General features: G+C 49.2%; 2 protein-coding genes across 5 annotated transcripts in view; one reads left to right on the top strand and one right to left on the bottom strand.

Moving 5' to 3' along the window:
* UBN1 (ubinuclein 1) overlaps positions 1 to 12,431 on the top strand; it is a 35,737-nt gene extending 23,306 nt beyond the window's left edge. For 2 of the 4 annotated variants that reach the window (XM_058286528.2, XM_004452208.4), the window contains 10 exons: positions 397 to 526; positions 690 to 808; positions 1,027 to 1,155; positions 1,339 to 1,482; positions 3,253 to 3,303; positions 3,393 to 3,435; positions 5,076 to 6,293; positions 7,335 to 7,584; positions 7,880 to 7,969; positions 10,143 to 12,431. In XM_058286528.2, coding sequence (XP_058142511.1) covers positions 397 to 526; positions 690 to 808; positions 1,027 to 1,155; positions 1,339 to 1,482; positions 3,253 to 3,303; positions 3,393 to 3,435; positions 5,076 to 6,293; positions 7,335 to 7,584; positions 7,880 to 7,969; positions 10,143 to 10,192 — 2,224 coding nt within the window. In that variant the 3' untranslated portion in view covers positions 10,193 to 12,431. Of the gene's footprint in view, positions 1 to 396; positions 527 to 689; positions 809 to 1,026; positions 1,156 to 1,338; positions 1,483 to 3,252; positions 3,304 to 3,392; positions 3,436 to 5,075; positions 6,945 to 7,334; positions 7,585 to 7,879; positions 7,970 to 10,142 lie in introns of all 4 variants that reach the window. The other 2 variants (XR_011647228.1, XM_058286527.2) reach the window with 2 other exon arrangements.
* Positions 12,432 to 12,588: 157 nt separating this feature from the next.
* The window catches only part of PPL (periplakin), a 47,183-nt gene continuing 41,190 nt past the window's right edge, over positions 12,589 to 18,581 (bottom strand). Inside the window, exons 20-22 of the mRNA XM_058286526.2 lie at positions 17,483 to 17,599; positions 16,914 to 17,006; positions 12,589 to 16,078 (exon numbers count right to left, since the gene is read on the bottom strand). Of these exons, the coding sequence (XP_058142509.1) occupies positions 13,421 to 16,078; positions 16,914 to 17,006; positions 17,483 to 17,599 (2,868 nt within the window). The 3' untranslated portion in view covers positions 12,589 to 13,420. The remainder of the gene's footprint in view (positions 16,079 to 16,913; positions 17,007 to 17,482; positions 17,600 to 18,581) is intronic.

The following is an 18,581-nucleotide window of genomic DNA, read 5'->3' as shown; positions in this document are numbered from 1 at the left end:
AGTAGAACTGGGAACTGGAAAAAAAAAAAGATGGTAGAAAGTATTTCCTGTTGACTTCAAATAACATTACTTTCCATTTTGAAAGCTTTTTTCTTTTTCTAACTTATGAAATTTAGTACTTCAGAGCTTGTTCTCTTGCGCTCTGTTTTTGTTTTGCCTCCCTTTGACTTGGTCTTGTTTGACATGAGTCTATACCAGCTTTACCTTGCCAAGCTCACGGGTTTGGGAGTTCTGTTTGTTGATTACTGAAGGCCTTTTGCATTGGCCCCTCAGTTTCAGTGTGTGACCTACCAGGTAATGTTTGACCTGCTTTGGCTCCTCGCTTTTCTCTAAGCCTCTTGTGAAAGAAGTTGCAGGGAGCTGCAGACCATTCTGTGACTCTGTTGTGTTCTTTAGCATAGAGGTGCAAACTCGGGAGCTGAGTAGCCAGATCCGTTCAGGGGTGTATGCCTATCTCGCTTCGTTCCTGCCCTGCAGCAAGGACACCCTAGTCAAACGGGCTCGGAAACTGCATCTCTACGAACAGGTGGGTGGTTTTGGAGTGGAGCACATTGGCTTCTTTGCCCACCCGAGGGGGTGACTGCCTTCATAGTTGCCCCACCTGCTGCAGCATTGCCTCAGCTGATCATTCCTTAAGATGAAAAGTGCTGCTTAATCCAGGCCTGTGGTTTGTAAAACATTCTCTGCAGGGCGGGCGTCTGAAGGAGCCTCTCCAGAAGCTTAAAGAAGCCATTGGCAGGGTGATGCCAGAGCAGATGGCCAAGTACCAGGACGAATGCCAGGCACACACGCAAGCAAAGGTTGCTAAGTAAGTGCTTCCTGTCGCTTTTGCCCGACATTATTCTAGTCTCCTGTCTCTTTCCTTCTCTTTACACTTCTCAGCTTTACATTTCCAAGTGAGACTCTTGGCTCTTGTTCATCATTTTCACCTTCTCATCTTAGAAGTTCCAGTTACTGAGAGATTGGAAAAAAGAAGCAGTTCTTTTGTCGACCTCTGGGTCCCACTTAATTTTCTTTGCCCTGCAGGATGCTGGAAGAGGAGAAAGACAAGGAGCAGAGAGAACGGATTTGTTCTGATGAGGAAGAAGATGAAGAAAAGGGGGGCAGACGGATCATGGGGCCCCGGAAGAAATTCCAATGGAATGATGAAATCAGGTGTGCCCAAACTGGGACTTTGTCTCATTGTAGGGTTTGTGGGGATGGTGTGTGAGCATGTCCCCATATTTCTAATGATGGTTAGAATCATTTACTTTAATCAGGGCTGCTGAGAGCACATGATTGAAACCTTAAAGAAGCACTGGGGTAGTTTGAAGTTTCTGATTTCCACTTCCTCCTCAGGGAGCTGCTCTGCCAAGTGGTGAAGATAAAACTGGAGAGCTATGATCTGGGGAGGAACAAAGCCCAGTCTTTGGAGGACTACGTGAAGGCATTTCTAGATGCTGAAGTCAAACCTCTCTGGCCCAAAGGCTGGATGCAGGCCAGGTGAGGGCGGCGAGCTGCTGATGGTCAGGTTGTAGTGGGGAGCTGGGGCATTAATGCATTCGGGATTATTTGAGGGTTGCTTCTGTTGCAGGCCAACGGGGTCCTCGGGGATGTGTTGTCTGAATGACTAGACTCTGATCCCACCTGAGTAATTTGGGGGCATACTGGTGACTGTGAAGAAGGGAAGTGATCTGTCAGTTTTGTCTTTGTCATTCTTTGGCCTGCTTCAGTTTGAGGTTGGCTGCATGCTCTTCCCATCTTGATCTGTACTTCTTGTTCTGAAATCATGGCTCCTTTTAGAAGTTGAGGGGCAGATACCTCTTGGGAATGTCTTAATGCTCTGATAGAGGTCTCACTTGTAAGGAGCAGGGCTGACTCCTTACTGGAGTTAAGTGCAGCCTGACCTCTGTCTCAGAGGCACTTCGTTTTTTGTTTTTAATGAAATTTTATTAAAGTAAATCATCCATACATGAACACATGTAAACAAGTGTATGTTAAAGTCTGTGAGTTTCCAAAACACGAATATCATTGTACAAGGCTCCCATACATCTCCCTACCACCAATACCTTGCCTTGTTATAAAACATTTGTTACTAACTATGACAGAGTTTCGTTAGGGGGCAGGTGTAGCTCCAGTGGTTGAGCACCTACTTCCCATGTGCAAGGTTCTGGGTTCAATTCCTAGTATATTCTTTTAAAAAAAGCATCATCAAAAATTTAATACTAACTAGTTCATACATTTGCTCTATTTTTCCCCAACCCATCCAATTATTAATGTTCTATGTTAGTATTATATATTTGTTATCATTTGTGAAAAAACTTACTGTATTTGTCCTGTTAACCACAGTCCATCATCCACTGAATTCCATGTTGTACAGTGCCATGCTTTGTGCATTCCATTCCAAGTGTACACTTTGTAGCTCTCCTTTTTATCACAGAATTGTACTGTTATCAGCCTAGTGAATTTTAGAACATTTTCATTACTTAGAGGCACTTTGAATTACATAGTTTCCCATGAATGGAATATGTCTTCAGGACAGGGAAAATGCGGTCAGGCTGGTTTTCTTTCTTTTTTTTTTTTTTAAGATTTATTTTTAATTTATTTCTCTCCCCTTCCCTGCCTGCCCCCACCCCAGTTGTCTGCTCTCTCTGTCCTTTTGCTTTGTGTTCTTCTGTGTTCACTTGTATTCTTGTCAGCGGCATGCGGAATCTGTGTCTCTTTTTGTTGTGTCATCTTGCTGCATCAGCTCTCCGCTTGTGCGGTGCCACTCCTGGGCAAACTGCACTTTTTTTCACGCTGGGCAGCTCTCCTTGCGGGGTGTACTCCTTGCGCGTGGGGCTCCCCTATGTGGGGGCACCCCTGCATGGCAGGGCACTCCTGGTGCACATCAGCACTGTGCGTGGACCAGCTCATCACATGGGTCAGGAGGCCCGGAGTTTGAACCTTGGACCTCCCATGTGGTAGGCGGACACTCTATCGGTTGAGCCAAATCCTCTGGTTTTCTTGATTGGGCCAGATTCATCTGTGATTTGGACAAATGATGTGGTCTTGGGGACAGAGCTATAGCTTTTCTTGGTAAAGACTAGTCTCTTGGCTTGTGGGTTGCCAATGCAGCCCCTTTCAATCTTCTCCCCAATAATTAGGCTGACCGGGCAGCTGACACCTAGTGGGTAATAGCCACTGAGTACTGGGGACAGGAGAAGCGCTAGAAGCAGAGTCCCTGCCTCCAAGGGCATATGAAAACTGCCCAGTGTGCTCTGGTTCTTTCAGGACTCTGTTCAAGGAAAGCAGACGAGGCCACGGGCACCTGACCTCAATCCTGTAAGTATCTCAGTGTTCTTCTTGGGGCTGCTCTTGTTTTTATTTCTTTCAGGATTTCCTCTAAACTTTTTTTTCATTCCTTTGGACAGGACCAAGAAGAAAGTAATAGTTCCTCCTAAAATCAAATTGAAGGTGAGTTAGCCTGCTCAGGTTATGTGCCATTTGTCCTCCCTAATCTCTCTCTGGTCCATCTGGTGAAAACTCTTGAGTGACCATGGCAGCTCCTGAGCTTTGCTACGTCTGGGGACAGCTCTTCAGGACATGACCCTTAAGGTTATACCATGAGGCAGTCTGGCCCACTGCAGGGGCCGGGGCCTGTGTTGGCAGGGGAGAGACCCAAGCCAGGCCACCTAGCCCCCTCTGACCCCAGGTCTACAGTTGTGCTCACCTGGCACAGTGCCTGGGTTGTTTTGGGGCTGGAACAAGGTCTACTTGACAGCCCTTTGGGAACAAAGAGCCCTTTCTGACACAAAAGCATTATGCTGGGACAATATATCATCTTTTTATGAAGAAAGTATACTCCTAGCCAAGTGTAGTATAGTCTGAGCTACAACAGAAAGGAAGGGTTGCTTTTGTTGAGTTTATGTGGCAGAAGTGGAAGAAAGTGTAGGGACTGGGGATGCGAGTAGAGACTGAACACCACTGTAGACACTGAACCTCTCAAGGGGGCAGAAATGCTCTTTCACCAACACGCTTACAGGTTCACAAGGCTTGGTGGTCCCCTTTGTGGTACCAAAAAGCTGGGAGAAAGGGGTTGCAGCTCATTTATTTTGTGTGTGTGTGGTACTGGCTTCCCAGTGAGTTGTTTTTTTTTTGTTATATGGTTTTTTTTAGGAGGTACCAGGGATTGAACCCAGGACCTCATACATGGGAAGCAGGAGCTCAACCACTTGAGCTACATCCGCTCCCCTCAGGTCATTTGCTCTTTTTTTTTTTTTAAGTTTTATTTATTTTTATTTATTTCTCTCCTCTCTGCCCCCATCCCAGTTGTCTGTGCTCTCTGTCCATTTGCTGTGTGTTCTTGTGTGTTCTTCTGTGTTTGCTTCTATTCTTGTCAGCAGCACCAGGAATCTGTGTCATCTTGCTGCATCAGCTCTTCATGTGTGCGGCACCACTCCTGGGCAGGCTGAACTTTCTTTCGCGCTGGGCGGCTCCCCTTACGGGGCGCACTTCTTGTGCATGGGGTTCCCCTACACGGGGCCCTGCGTGGCACAGCACTCCTTGCGCACATCAGCACTGCACATGGGCCAGCTCCACGTGGGTCAAGGATGCCCTGGGTTTGAACCACGGACCTCCCATGTGGTAGGCGAATGCTCTATCCATTGAGCCAAGTCCACTTCCAGGTCATTTACTCTTCAGTCTCTTCTGAGCTCCTGCCATGTCTCAGACACACTGTGTTAAGCGCTTGGGATACAGGAGCAATCAGATAGATGAGTTCTGTTCCCAAGAACCTAGACTCAGGAGAAAAAGAAAGCTAATTCAAGGTGCTTCTCATTCCCAGTTGAGGCTAGCAGCATCTCAAGAGTGTTTATAGGCACAGTGGCCCTTTGCTTGAGCCTTGAGCATTTTCAAGCATGGAGGGTAAAAGTCTCACTGGATGCTCGTGTGCTCCCGCCCACCAAACAGGCATGGGGGAGGTGGAGGTAAAAGGTGCAGCATTGTGGTGCTTGCTCTCTCTGTCCCTTGTGAAAGTATACAGGGAGGCCCCAGAACAGGGCCGTTGTTGGCAATTGTGGGCCTGTCTCAACATCAGCATTTCTGCTTTTCTTTAGGAATCATCTACTAAGCCTGATAAAAAGGTTTCCATTCCGTCAGGCCAGATCGGTGGTCCCATTGCTTTGCCTTCAGAACATCAGGGAGGAGGCCTGAGCATCGGGGCTGCAAACAGGGAGCTCCCATCTCAGACATCTGGCAGCCTTGCTAATCCTGCTCCCATCAATCTGGAAGACTCCTTGGATGAGGACTTAATCCGTAATTCAGCCTCCTCATTGGAAGCCGTGTCTAAGGAATTGGCTGTATTGAATAGCAGAGCAAGTGGGAGCTCTGAATTCACATTGCCTGTACCCTCAAAAGTGCCTGCAGAAAAAATCGCAGGTGTCATATGTACAGAAGAAAAAAGGAACTTTCCGAAGCCCATCCCTTCTGCTCCACTACCCTCTAGCTCTCTGCAGTCACCCCTCAATTTTCTGGCTGAACAGGCTCTGGCACTGGGGCAGTCCTCTCAGGAGAAAAAAACAGAGAGTTCTGGCTACAAAGAGCTGTCCTGTCAGGGTCCCCTCAGTAAGAGCCTGCCAGAGGTGCACCAGCCCAAGGCAAAACACCACAGTTTGCCACGGACGTCTCACGGACCCCAGGTGGCAGCTCCAGCGCCTGGCCCCCAAGTTAAAGTCCTTCATGCAGGCGCTCAGCAGAAGAGCTTCACTCCCCCAGCCCCGCTTGCCAGTAAGCTCCAAGGCCCCAAGGCTCCCTCCCCCCAGTGTCATCGTTCCCTCCTCCAGCTGGTAAAGACGGCGACCAAAGGCCAGAGCTTCCATCCCTCCACATCATCCTCTTCAGGGGGCACGCCCGCCCCCAGCAGCAGCTCTCATAAGAACCCAGGCTCACCTTCCACATCCCTGAGCCAAGCAGCAAAACAGCATGCAGCCAGCTCTTCAGGGCCACTTTACAGGAGCACTCCCTTTGCCGGCTCACTCTCCAAACACGGGGTTGCTTCCGGCAGCTCTTCCTCCGGAGGGATGCCAGTCCAGAGTTCTGCTTCTGGGAACCTGCTTCCAGGCGTGCAGCCTCCCTCCACTGGACAGCCCAGCCACCGGCCCGTCCCAAGCTCAGCAGTGAAAAAGCCTCCTGTTTCCCAGAAACTGACGCTGGTGGCACCTCCAGGTGGTCCAAATGGAGATTCTGGCGGGGGAACCCAGGGAGTGGCCAAGTTACTGACCTCCTCCCTGAAGCCCTCTGCGGTTAGCAATGTGGTGCCGTCTACCTCCTTGCCAGTGAGTACCCTGGCAGAGCAGTCCCCTAGGGGGTCTTGAGCAGAGGGCTGCTTATGTCATCCTGACTTGAGAAAGATCTGAAAATGAAGGTCAGGTAGGAGCAGTGAGCTCGTAAATCAGGAGGACTGGGCTGCCTGTTTCAGGCCCTTCCTTTTCTGGTGACAGGAATCCCAGGATAGCCTGGACCTTCTTCTTAGACGGAAGAGCAGAGTGGAAGGACTAGTCAGCACCTGTGTCTGTAGGGAAGGGTGATATGTGCAGCAGCGAGTGAACTGCAGAACTCGGCTTTTGTAACCTCTTATCTGTCCACCTCTCCAAACAAGTGAAAGGAAATTTTATGACCTGTAAGATTGTTCCCTATGTGGAGACTTTCACAGCCCAGGAATATCATTACCTTCTAAAAGTGATTCTCGTGATTGGGTTTGAAGGAATCTGCAGGTCAAAGCCAATTTGACAGAGCAGCTAATGAGTCTGGCCTCAGTGATTACCAGAAGTTTGGAAGCAAGTGTGGGAAATGGGAGAGAGCTTTTTCTTCTTTTTTTTTTTCTTCCAATATGTAAAACAACTAAATGGTTGCAAAGATGAAACTATAGAAAAGTATGTTCAGAGAAGTCTCAGTTCCCTTTTCCCTGTTTCTGCCACCCATATAAGGTGACTATTATTAGTTTCTGGGTTATTTTTTCTTTTCCTCTTTAAAAATAATTACATACAAATATATATTTTATGTATAAGCATGAGTGCATGTTTATAAACATGTACATTTACATGTATGTATGTAAGTTTATGTACATCTATAATATTTTCCTTACAAAAAGGAGCCATATTTAATACTCTGCTTTTAAAATGAATGGCGTATAACAGTGTATCCTGGAAACGATTCCACGTTAAGTCATAGAAACCGTCCTCATTTCTTTCTTTGGCTGCAGAGTAGGAGGGATTTGACACGTGTGTGTCCGCGTCCTGGGTGGTAATAGGTTTGTTTTGTGAGTGAGTTGTGAACAGTTCTGGAGTTTTGATCCCTTTGCTGTGTTTCCTCCCCAGAAAGGAACGAGTGGGGCTGTGCTGCTAACCAGCTCCTCTCCCTTAAACCTGCTGTCTCCTTCCTACAAGTCCAGCAGCCCAAAGCTGCCTGGGGCCATGAACTCGAACTCTCTGGGCATTATAGCCCCTGTCCCGTTTCCTCTTCATGTGCTCTCCTTCAGTGCCGACTCCTCTGCCAAAGCAGGGGTCTCCAAGGATGCCATCGTCACAGGGCCTGCCCCTGGGACTTTCCACCATGGCCTCAGCCACAGTAAGTGCTTCTCTTCCCTCCTCCTGTCACTTCAGAGCTGCAGGAGGTGCACCTCTGAGCTATGCTGATGGGTTCTGTTGTGTGTGCTGTTGGTGTGTACGTCCCTGTCTCTACTGTGTGACCATGGGGACGTTTCCTGGGAACCTTGGTGATCCCCTCCCGTTTGGGCTTTTTAACCCAGAACTGGTCCAGTAGGTTGTTGGGGGCTATTGACGGCCAAGCTGCTCTTGTGTTCCTGTCTTCAATGTGTGTGTTTTGTTCTTTTCTCCCCCTCCTTTCTCTGTTTCTCTCTTAGGTCTTCTGGCTGGCTTGCATTCCAGCCCGCACCATGCAGCGCCTCTCCCACACGCTGCCTTGTCTACCCATATTCCACAGAGTCTGCCAGGTAATTGTCTGATGGCCAGTCTGTCACCTGCATTGTGCGTCACTTCCCCCTGCACCCATTAGATGCCTTGTCTGGTGCCAGATATTTCAGTGTCTTCAAATTATCATCACTGTGTTGTCCTCTTGGCTTGTCCTTTGAGTCTTTGGCTTTGTGTGTGTGTAGAGAATGACACAGGGATCTACCACTTTGAAATTTTCCCTGGTCCCCCACCTTGGGACTGCTACGGGTCAGCCTTACTCCTTAGATTGTCACCCTGTGTGATCAGAGGTTGCTAGTACAGGGAGTTGTGGTGGCCTGTGTAAGAGGCAGGAATTCCCAGCCTTCTTCCACTTCTCCTCTTCATTTTAATGTAAAAAAGCAGGAGCAGGGAGTGGGTTTAGCTTAGTGGTTAGAGTGCCTGCTTCCCATGTACGCGGTCCTAGGTTCAATTCCCAGTACTGCCTTAAAAAAAAAAAACAAACAACAGGAGGGTAGTGGTGGTGTGTCTCTTCCAAGGACCAGCTGGAGCACTGCAAAGCCTTTAAATTCGTGCTGGTGTACCTTCCAAGTATTACCAGTTTAAGAAGGCTCTCCCAATTTAGTTCAAATAAAAGCCAAATAGCAGAGAGAGATTACAGTGGTAGGTTTTCAGGCAGGATACCTTATGTCAGATGTTAGCATACATCCGAGGGAGGGGCAGCTTTCAGGGATTTGGCCAGTGCTCCCTTTCTTCTCTTGTTCTCCCTCTCTGTGGAGCAGTGGCTCTGAAGACTAGGGAGCCTCTGACAGCCCTGGGTTTATGGATCTTTTGCTAGCCCAGGAGAAGGCACAGGTGTCCAGGTTATCACCTTTGTGTTCAATGGATTGGCCTCGCCCTGTTCTGGGACCTTGTCTCTTCTGTTTACTCTTTACCTGATGGAATTGTGGTGCTAAGCCTCATTGCTGCTGCTCTTCTTACTACCCTACACCTGCTCCAGAACTGACCAGGGGGGCTACATTGGTCAGGGGAGAGACATTTTCAAGGAAGCTGGCCCTTGGGTAGCCCTGGGGACTTGTGCTGGGCAAGGCAAAAAGGCAAGGCACCATCACCTGGGCTGTGCGTCTGTGACCGACAGGGTTGAGCACTTAGCTACAGCTTCTCTCAAGTCCATGTCAGGCTCTTTACCTGGCATGGGCTCCTTGGTGCACGTGTTTGAGGCTAAAGTAGTCACAGTGGACGAGAGAGGCCATCTTGGCAACTCTCTCCCGGTTGGGTGAGAATGGATCACTGAGATACAGTGAGGGGCTAGGCCTGTATCAACAGTCAGCGCCTCTCTTTTTCTGGAGAAGTGGTAAAAGGCAATGTACTTACTCCACAAACTGGTGGATTACAGAATCACCTAGGTGAGAGTTTGTGTTGTTTTAGAAAGAGATTGTGCTGCATCTACTTGCTTTTGGGAACATTACTCTTTCAAGCATAGAAACAAAATAATTGACGAGCCATAGGAAACCTGGCTGTGGGTCTATGCTATTTTTAGCTCACACATACAAAAAAAGAGGAAGAAGATGGTTGTACTGTTTCTTTCCTGTTTTTCTCTGGGCACTGAAAGGCTGTCAGAAAAGCAATGACGCTAAAGCAGGTTTTTCCAAGTAAGCTTTTCTTCTCTTCTTTAGATGGACTTCTGTTTGGACTTCTGTTTGTGGGGTTAAATTGAGTGGTTATAAATGAAAAGCTGTCTGCTCATTTCAGCCATGTGATGTGTGTCTGCTTTCCTTTCTTTTCCTGTATGGACTTGGAACGCTAGTGCTTTTGCAATCCTGTCTCTCTAGGGCCTGAGGCCCTTTGCGGGGAGAGTGGTCACTGCTACCTTGAGCTCAGTGCATCACCAGGCCTCCCCGCAGAGTCCCAGTCTCCTGGCTGGAGAATCAAAGCAACCCAAGTAGTGTAACAAGAGTCACTGTTCTGGGAACGCTGTACACAGCAGCCCCCTGCCTTCCCAGTGTTCAGTGTGTCCCACATACTTTGCAGTCTGATCCATGTAGCAGTGTGCTCCAATGACCACTCGAATGTTCTTTGACTTGAGTCTCAGAACACTCAGAGCTCAGGGGCTTTTGCTTCTTAAGAAGTGATCCCCTTGATGTTTGGTTATTGCTGCCTCACGGAAATCTGAGATACTGAAAGACTTATATCCTGTTTTTGCTTATTCTTTTCCAGATGCTTCTCAACTTCATGGGAAAGGGCCCAGTGTACCACGAAAATTGTGATACCTTCAGAGGAAAGGCTTGACTGACTTAGGTCTGGGTGGGAGCTGGACGTGGAGACCTCAGAGATGGATCTTCACTGCACTCTTTCTGCCAGTTGGCATTCTTCTGGAGAAGGCGTGAGTCTAAGTGGAGCATTTCTTGGCACTTCTGATGTGCCCCCAATTAGGGAGCAGCCCCATGCGTCTCAGGAGGCACTTCCTTACCTGGTGCTCTGGGCCTTGTGGCTCTGTTGCTGGACAATCATCAGAGGGGCAGCTCCTAGGATGGGGCCACTGGGCTGTGGTGCGGGGGAGGGCCTGTGTGTTCCCAGCTCCAGTGGCGTGGCAGAGTGGCACGTACCCCTGTTTAAATCTGCCCAACCCCCTTGGTATCTGGTCAGAGTACCTCATGGCCCTTCTGGACAGGGGCACCTTCTGGCCACAGTAGGATCGCTGGGATGGCTCATGGTGTCTGTCCCATCCTCACGCTGTGTACTCAGCAGGACAAAAACTCAGCTGAAGCCACAGCTCCGAGACTGACCTTGTCTCTCTGAAAAAATATCAAGAACACCTGACATGTGTTCCTTGTAGGGGGGGCCAGTTTCTCCTCTTAACATGACAATGAAGCTCTTTTAGAGAAAAGATCTTTGTAGATTCAACCATTGTGATAGGATTTTTAAAACACTTATTTTTGGCTCAGTTTTCCTCATTACCATTAAATGCATTGGATAGAATGGGACTGTTCTTCGCATGTCGTATTATAGGAAGATATAATTCCAGTGCCTTTATGGTGGAGCAGAATTAGACAACATCCATTTCAGCCCTCTGAGTGGGTCTCAGATAAGGGCCTTTTTTAAAGATATGTCTGTACTTAAGAAGACATAGCCAGTTTTGAGTTTTTGTGGTTGCACATAATAATCTGTGCCGTCCTGAAAACCCAGTTCCCAAGTCAGCCAGGGCCCAGTTTTGTTTTCCCAGAATTCATGCCGGTGGACTCCAGAGCCCCAAAGCCCTTCTTCATCTCTTTGTGGGCAGAGGATCCGAGGGGTTCCAGGTCATGGGTAGACATTCCAGTTTGTTCTCTTAATCATCCCCAGAGCTGCAGTAACAGGCCTCTGTGACATGCCTGTCGTGTAGAACCCGGTCTTGAAGCCCAGGGGCTGCCTCTCCAAGCCCTGGGGCTCTGCATTGACTTAGGGTGGCATGCAGACGAGCTTGGAGAGTGGATCAGAGACCGACTAGGAGCGCGATTCCAGATCCCAAGTCACCAAGCAGCTCATGCTAAGCCAGTGGCTGTTTCTCAAGGCGCTTAGAGCGTTTGCCCACCCTTGAAGTCCGTGCCACAAGGTGTACTTGAACTGGTTGGTCCAGCTAAGTTTTTTCAAATATGGAAAAAATAAGCAACTTCTTCAGAATGCAAACCTGTGTGAAGACACTAGGAGCTCTTTGGTTTCTGACTCCCAGGGCACAACGCTTCGTAACTCATAATTCGTGTAGCGGTTTGCCGGCCTTCCTTGTTTCCTTCCAGGGGAACAAGACCGTCCATCAGCTATTCGGCCAGGCCTCTGCTCTGACTGCTTTTTTTATGTAAGAATCAGTATGTGTTTCACATTGGGCTAAGTGGATTCCTTATCCCCTTATTATATATATTTTTTGCAACTTGGATTTCCAGTTTGTTTACAGAATAGTCTTAGGTAGTAGCAAAAGAGCCAAAGAAGAGATTTGTATTGCTGAGTGCAAAGCCGAGCGGGGCCATCCATGAGTGCTGAGCAGTGGGAACTCCCCGGGCTTCTCTGCCCGTGAGCCTCCCAGGTCCAGTCCAGTCCCTCTCCTTTTCCCCCCAGTACCCCCCTTTACCTACCACTGAGTGTGCAGCTGGAGCAGGTAACCCTCATTTTTAGGAATCTAGTGATGCTTCTTGCCTCAGGGAAATGTTTATTTGATGGGGAGTTTGAGATTTCTTTTTCTTGTTTATGCTTTATTTGTGATCTTGAAAGAGTGAATGATTAAACAGCCATGGCAAGGTTACGGCTGCAGCGGAGAGTGGGGCAGAGGGGGCTCCGGGTCCTGGGGGCTGCAGCAGCTGCAGGGGTTTCCTTGGTGCAGCAACGTCTCCGAGCACTTAACTGGGGCGTGGCCGTTTCTTAGGTGTGAGAGGGGCTGTGGCTTTTGTGCAGCTACTATGTTGGTGTTAGGGGTGGTGTGGAAATTGTTGAATCTTGTATAAAGCAACTCAATAAATTGTTTCGAGGTTTCCAAAACACTTTCTCTCATCTTTTTCTTTTTACCATATTTGCAAGTAATTCTTCCCATAGGAGTTTGTATACATAATACCCATTTTGGCCAAGTCAAGGGAGCGTGGGGAAATAAGCCTCATGTGCAAAAGAGTTTTTAAAAAAAAAAACGCTTACCATGAAATTAGAGTCAAGCCACTGGGTTTTTTTATTATTACACTATAAATAAAGTTCCCCGTTACTTCCCATTTTCTTGCATATAATAGGAGCTAGAACCAGAAATTAATTTGGTGAAAAGCAACTGTTTTGTGTATCTAAATATCAATGAGATAAGCAGCAAGACTTATGAGGCACTAAAACTAAATTAACAGCAAAAAAAGAAAATTTATCAAAAAATTTTAATTTCAGAACCATGAAACACTGATGTTGCATTTTCCTGGGACATCTGGCTAACAACCTTCATTCTAGCACCGATGGGCAGACCCTGGGCTGGTTTTGGTGAGCCTTCTCTGGCACAGAGCCCAGATCTGTCTCATGAGCCAGACAAACACTGAGGCCGCCTCTCTGATGGAAACCTGGGGGAGCGTGAATGCAGGTTGATGGCCTCCGTGGGCTCAGTCCTTTGATGAACAGAAAGGTGCATGAAAAGAGGGCCCTTTTGCTCTAAAGTTTGGCCATCTGGCATGCCAAGGCCTGTGCTGCGTTGAGCAGGCTCATCAGCCTTGATTGTTGTAGGCTTTTAGATTGTTCTCAGGCATCAAGAGGAGTCTTGATGGGAGTGTGCAGGGAGAAAGAGGGCATCGCAGTTGTGGAATCACTTGCTTTTATCCTGTGCCCGCTGTGCTTCTCCGTGAGTTGTCCTCTGAGCAGCCTGACAGCAAGGACATGGATAAAATGCTCAGCTCTGGATAGATTAGGGAGCTGCACAGAGGCCAGGGAGAAGACACCCGGGAGGTCACTGGGGAGAAAAGAGCCAAGCGTCTGCTTCCATGAGGACACAAGTGAAAGGGCTGTGCCTACTTCTGCCCAGAAACCAAGACTGCCAGCTCCTGGATGGACATGTCCTTGTTGACATAGCGATCATACTGGGCGGGGGTCAGCCTCCCGTGCTTTAAGGCCTCTTCAATGGAGAACTTCCTGCCTGACTTCCTGTCATGTATCACTGAGGATTCCCCATTCGGCCCCTTCACTGATATCTCCTCCCAGTCACATTCCTGGCTTCTGAGTTTCACAAACATATTCCAGTCGATGAGACCAGCACGATGGGCTTCCTCTGGGGACAGCTCCCGGCCTGTGTCAGGGTCAATGACCACGATGGAGCGCCGCAGGTGGTTCTCTCGCTGCTCTCTCTTGACAGCCATGGAGCCCAGGCGCCTCTGCAGCTCATCAATCTCGAGATCTTTGTCCCTGGAGAGCCTTTTGAGGTCATCCAGTTCTCTTTCCAGGGACCACAGTCTAGAGTCCAGGTTCTTCCCCGAGTCCACTGCAGTCATGTTTCTCAAATCTCGTGTTTCTGTTGCCGCCATTTCAATTTCTGATTGGAGTCTTCTGGTCTCCAGCTGTAGGTTTTGCTGCTCCAGCTGTAACTTGTGGTTTTCTTCCCTTAGGAAGTCCAATTCTTTGGATGACTTGGAGTTATGGAATTCCAGCTCTGATAACTTGGCTTCTAGCCGACTCACCTCTGCGTCTAGCTCCCTCTTGCTCTGGCTCTCCTCCTCCAGGCTGCTCTTGAGTTTCTGAATCTCCTGCTCTGTGTCACCTTTCTCCACCTGGACACTTTCGGAGAAGACCACCTTTTCCTTGACCTCCATCTTCTCCAGGTTGAGGAGTTTCTTCCTCAGGGTCTCAAGCTCGCTCTCTAGGACCTGCCGCCGGTGCCTTTCTTCCTCCAGCTGGAGCTTGAGCAGGGAGTGCTCCCTGGCCTGTTGGGGGTCCTGCTGGAGGACCACTTTCTGCTTGAGGGTCACCTTCTCTCTGGCTTCCCCCTCCTCCCTCTCCAGCTCTGCCAGCCGATGCTTCAGGCGCTGCACCTCTAGCTCGGCCTCCCTCCGCGCCTGCCGTTCACGCTCCAGCTCCTCCAGCTGGCGCTCCAGCTCCCCTCGCCGCCGCTGCAGTCTGCGCAGCTCCCCTCGGAGGTAGTCAATCTGTCTGAGTTCGATGTCGATACTCTCCGTGAAGGAGTTCACCTCAGCCCGCAGCCCGGGGTCCTCCTCGTACCTGACCACCTCCTGCTGGACCACCTTTTCCCTCACCTGGGAAAGCTCCTCTTCCTTCTGTTTGATTTTTCCTTCCTGAGAAGCCCTCTCCCTCTCAAGATCCACTTGTTTCTTCTGTTCTTCTGATAGCTTTGCCCTCAAGGATTCCACTTCCTCTTTAGTTTGGGGATCCTCCTGGAATTGGAGGATCTCCTGGACCACCTCCTTGGTCTGTATCTGGGGCTTCGTGTCCTTCAGGGCCTGGATCTCTTGTTTTAGTTGGTAGATCTCTAAATCACACCTCTCAATCAGCCTGGTCTTGTCGACGATCTCCTCCCTGAGCCGCTGAAGCTCTTTCTCCATCTCAGGGTCGGTCTTGTACTTTATCACCTCTTTGGTCACTTCCTTGAGTTCCACTTGGGGGCCTCGCTTCCTGAGTGCCTCCAGCTCGCTCTGGTAGCTCTTCAGCTGCTCCTCGGCTGCTCTGTACTTCCTCTCCTGATTCACAAGTTCCAGGCGCAGGTTGGCCCCCTCGCTCTCTGCCTTGGGGTCTGGCCGGATGATCTCCCGTACTTTCTCTTGCACCACCACCTTTGCATTCTCCTCTTCTAAGGCCCATATCTTTCGGAGGAGCTCTGTCTTTTCCCTCTGGTTGGCACGCGCCTTGGCGGCCTCGCCCTCATACTGGTGTTTGAGGTCACTGACCTCCCTTTCCGTGGCCTGGTCCTTTTCCACCTTGAGCACCTCTTTGACGGTGATCCTCCCCTCGGCCATGGCCCGCTCCTTCTCCAGCCTCTTCAGCTTGTCCTGCAGGAAGCTCAGCTCTTCCTCTTGCTTCTCCCTGAGCATGCCCTCCTGCTGCTGGTCCGCCTCCAGCTGCCGGTATTCCGCCTCCAGCTGGGGGTCGTTCTGCAGTTTCACCACCTCTTTCTCTGTGATCTTCTCCCGCGCCCTGCTCCTCTCCTCAGCCAGGGCAGCGATGCGCTGTTGCAGCAGGACTACCTCTGCTTCCCGGGCGCCCTTCTGCCGCCTCAGCTCCTCCAGCTCCTCCCTGAGCTGGAGGACCTCCTCTGCCTGCACCCGGTCCGGCTCTATACGCAAGACCTCCTTCACCATGTACTCCTGCCCCCCCGCCCTGCTCGTGTGCTCCAGCGTGCGCAGCCGTAGCGCCTCCAGCTCCTCCTGCAGCATCTGGTTCTTCCGCTGCTCCTCAGCCAGGGTCTGCTGCATCTGCTGGAGACTCTCCTCCAGCGCAGGGTCTGGTACCTTCTTTAGCACCTCCTTCCTCACCACCAATTCTTGAGGCTTCTGATTCTGCAGAATCAGGATTTCCTCCTGGGCGCTCTTGACCTCGTTCTCCAGTTGCTGCCTCCGCTGAGTCTCCTCGTCCAGCTCCTTCTTAATCCGCCACACCTCCTCCCCTCCGGAGCCCGGCTTGCTTCCGTGCAGGGTTTCACAGGTCAGTTCTGCTTCTGGATGCTGGGGTGGAGAAGACCAGGCATGGTTAAAGGCAGACTCCCGCACGGGCTGTTCCCGACCTGGTCTGAGCTGACCTGGGTTACCGGGAACAGGTCTGACTGGCTGTCCTGCGATCCCCAGAGGACTCCCTCCATGTCTCTTTCCCAGTAGTCGAGTTCTGGGGTTACTTTTGAAAACAGTAAAGCAACTATTTTAGATTTTTGAAACACATCTGGTAAAATGTTTTAAAACTATGGAAGAGTGACGTGGAGCAGCAGTGTCCCACCTCAGGACCCATCCCTGGGGCTGTCCTGTCATCCTCAGACCTTTTCTATGTGTACACAAGCACATGTGTATGTAGTGTGTGCCGTGCATTTATTTTTCCTGCACAAATGGTATTCTGTGTCTTGCTTATTTTAAGCACTTAAAACAGTGATAATTCCGTGTCACAGAGACGGAATTCCGTAGCACAGAGAGCCCTACTTTGTTATTTAACAGTTACAGTTTTCCTTTGTGTGGATGGACTGTAATTTATTTAACTGGCCCATTGCCGGTGAAAATATTCAGCAGCTTCCAGTTTCTTGCTACCACAAGCAATGTTGTCATAAACGTTACGCACTTTAAAAAATCAGTTAATCCCAAGTATGTAGTAAATATTTGGTGAACTGAACACAAGTTGTGGTTAAGTCACTGGAAGCGCTGGCTTGGGCCAGAGTCTATACTGATCCTGCCGAGGAATGCTGGTGGGGGCCCATCCCACTCACCCACAGCCTGTTTCTTTGAAACAGAGCAAGTCTCTGTTTTTCAGGTGTTGGTCAGAATAGTTTTAAGTGCAGGTTAGCACTAGATAGATTACCTGTCTCAGGAGGTTCAGAGCAAATTCCAGATTCTGCAGCCTCTGCCTGTTGATAGCATTGACTTCGGTGAACTTGGCAGCAAGAGCAGCTTCCTACAGAAATTTTTAGGGGAGCAGTCAGCAAACTGCACTCTATAGGCTAAGCGAGAAAGAGTTGAAGAGCTTGGACACAGTTTTTGTAAAGTCAGGCATTCAGGTGCTAGCAGGACAGCCTCTTGCCTGTTCACACCTGGAGTGACACTCAAGCCTCGTTTGGTGGAGAGAGAATTGGGTTTAGAGCCTGAAGACGCAGGTCTGAGTCCTGGCTCTGGTAACCTGAGCAAGCCTTGTTACCTCTGAAGAGCCAGTATACTGGCCCTCTGCTGTGTCCTTAGTGAACTGCCCAAATCCATAGCTCTGGCCCAGACACCTCCACCAGGCTGCCTTGTAGGCTTATCGATGTTGGAATTGGTGCCCCATAACAAGGTCACCAAACCTGTTTGCACCCCAGAGGTCTCTTGGCCCAGTGTCCCTGTTGTGTGTGCAGCATTCGCCTTCCACCTCACTGCCAGGAAGCCTACGGAGCTTACCTCTTCCTTCACTTTGGCTGCGGGAGACTGGAGCCTGGCTTTCTTGCTCACGTGACTGTTCCTACCATTCTCCAAGTCAAGAAGGGACCTCAGTTTCTCTGCTTCCAACTCATAGTCCTGGAGAACAAGAGACATTGCAATGGGAAGATAAGAGCAGCTGAGAAGAGATCCAAATGCTCTTAGGTCTCTTTCCAGCTGCCCAGAGCACAGTCTAACCCATGCTGGTTTTAGAGTCTGCACAGGGCTTTCTCACAGCTGTGCCCTTTACTAGCTGCCAGGAGGTTTTGAAAACCAGTATCAGGTGGAGAAAGTGGCCACAGTAGTTGCTGAGGGGAGGGAGAAGGTAGAAGAGAGGTGATGTGGGGGCATTTTTGGGATTTTGAGTTGTCCTTAATGATATTGCAGGGTCAGATGCTGGACTTTATATATCCTGCCATAACCCACTGAATGTACTGGGGGAGAGTGCAAACTACAGGGTAAACTGTTATCTATGTAGTGCAGCGGTGCCCCAAAATGTGTTCAATGAGTGCAATGAGGGTGCCGCAGTGATGAGGGAGGTTGTTGGTGTGGGAGGAGTGGGGTGGGGGCTGGGGGTATACAGAAACCTCTTATATTTTTTAGTATAAGGTTTTTTTTGTGATGTATGTGTATTCAAAAAAATATAATTTACAAAAATGATGTGGGGGGGGTGGGGAGTGGGTTATATGGGCGCCTCTTAGGTTTTTTGTTTTTTTATGTTTTTTAATGTAACATTACTTGTGATCTATTAACTTTAATTAAAAAAAAAAGAATTGAAAAAAAAGAAAACTAGTATTGACAACCCATAAGGTATGTCACTGAATAATATACAGGAAAAAGTAAAAGGTTTTCTATAATCCCTCTTCCGTCCTTAGAGTCCAGCTGTTTTATTGTCCCCTTTTTGGCCTTTCGCAGGTGCCTAGGGATTCTGACATTCTGCTTTCTTTATTTAACCTTATACCATAAACCTTGTCACATGTTGCCACCACCTAATTGTCATATTTACCAGGTGGCTAACTTTAAAACCCATCAGGGAGACATGTGATCATTTACTACCCATTCCTCTGCAATTGGACAGTTT

The sequence above is a fragment of the Dasypus novemcinctus genome, chromosome 23 (assembly GCF_030445035.2).
Source record: "Dasypus novemcinctus isolate mDasNov1 chromosome 23, mDasNov1.1.hap2, whole genome shotgun sequence".
NCBI classification, from domain to species: Eukaryota; Metazoa; Chordata; class Mammalia; order Cingulata; family Dasypodidae; genus Dasypus; species Dasypus novemcinctus.
The sequence above is the reverse complement of the archived record's forward strand: the minus strand, read 5'-3'. Positions and strand labels throughout refer to the sequence as shown.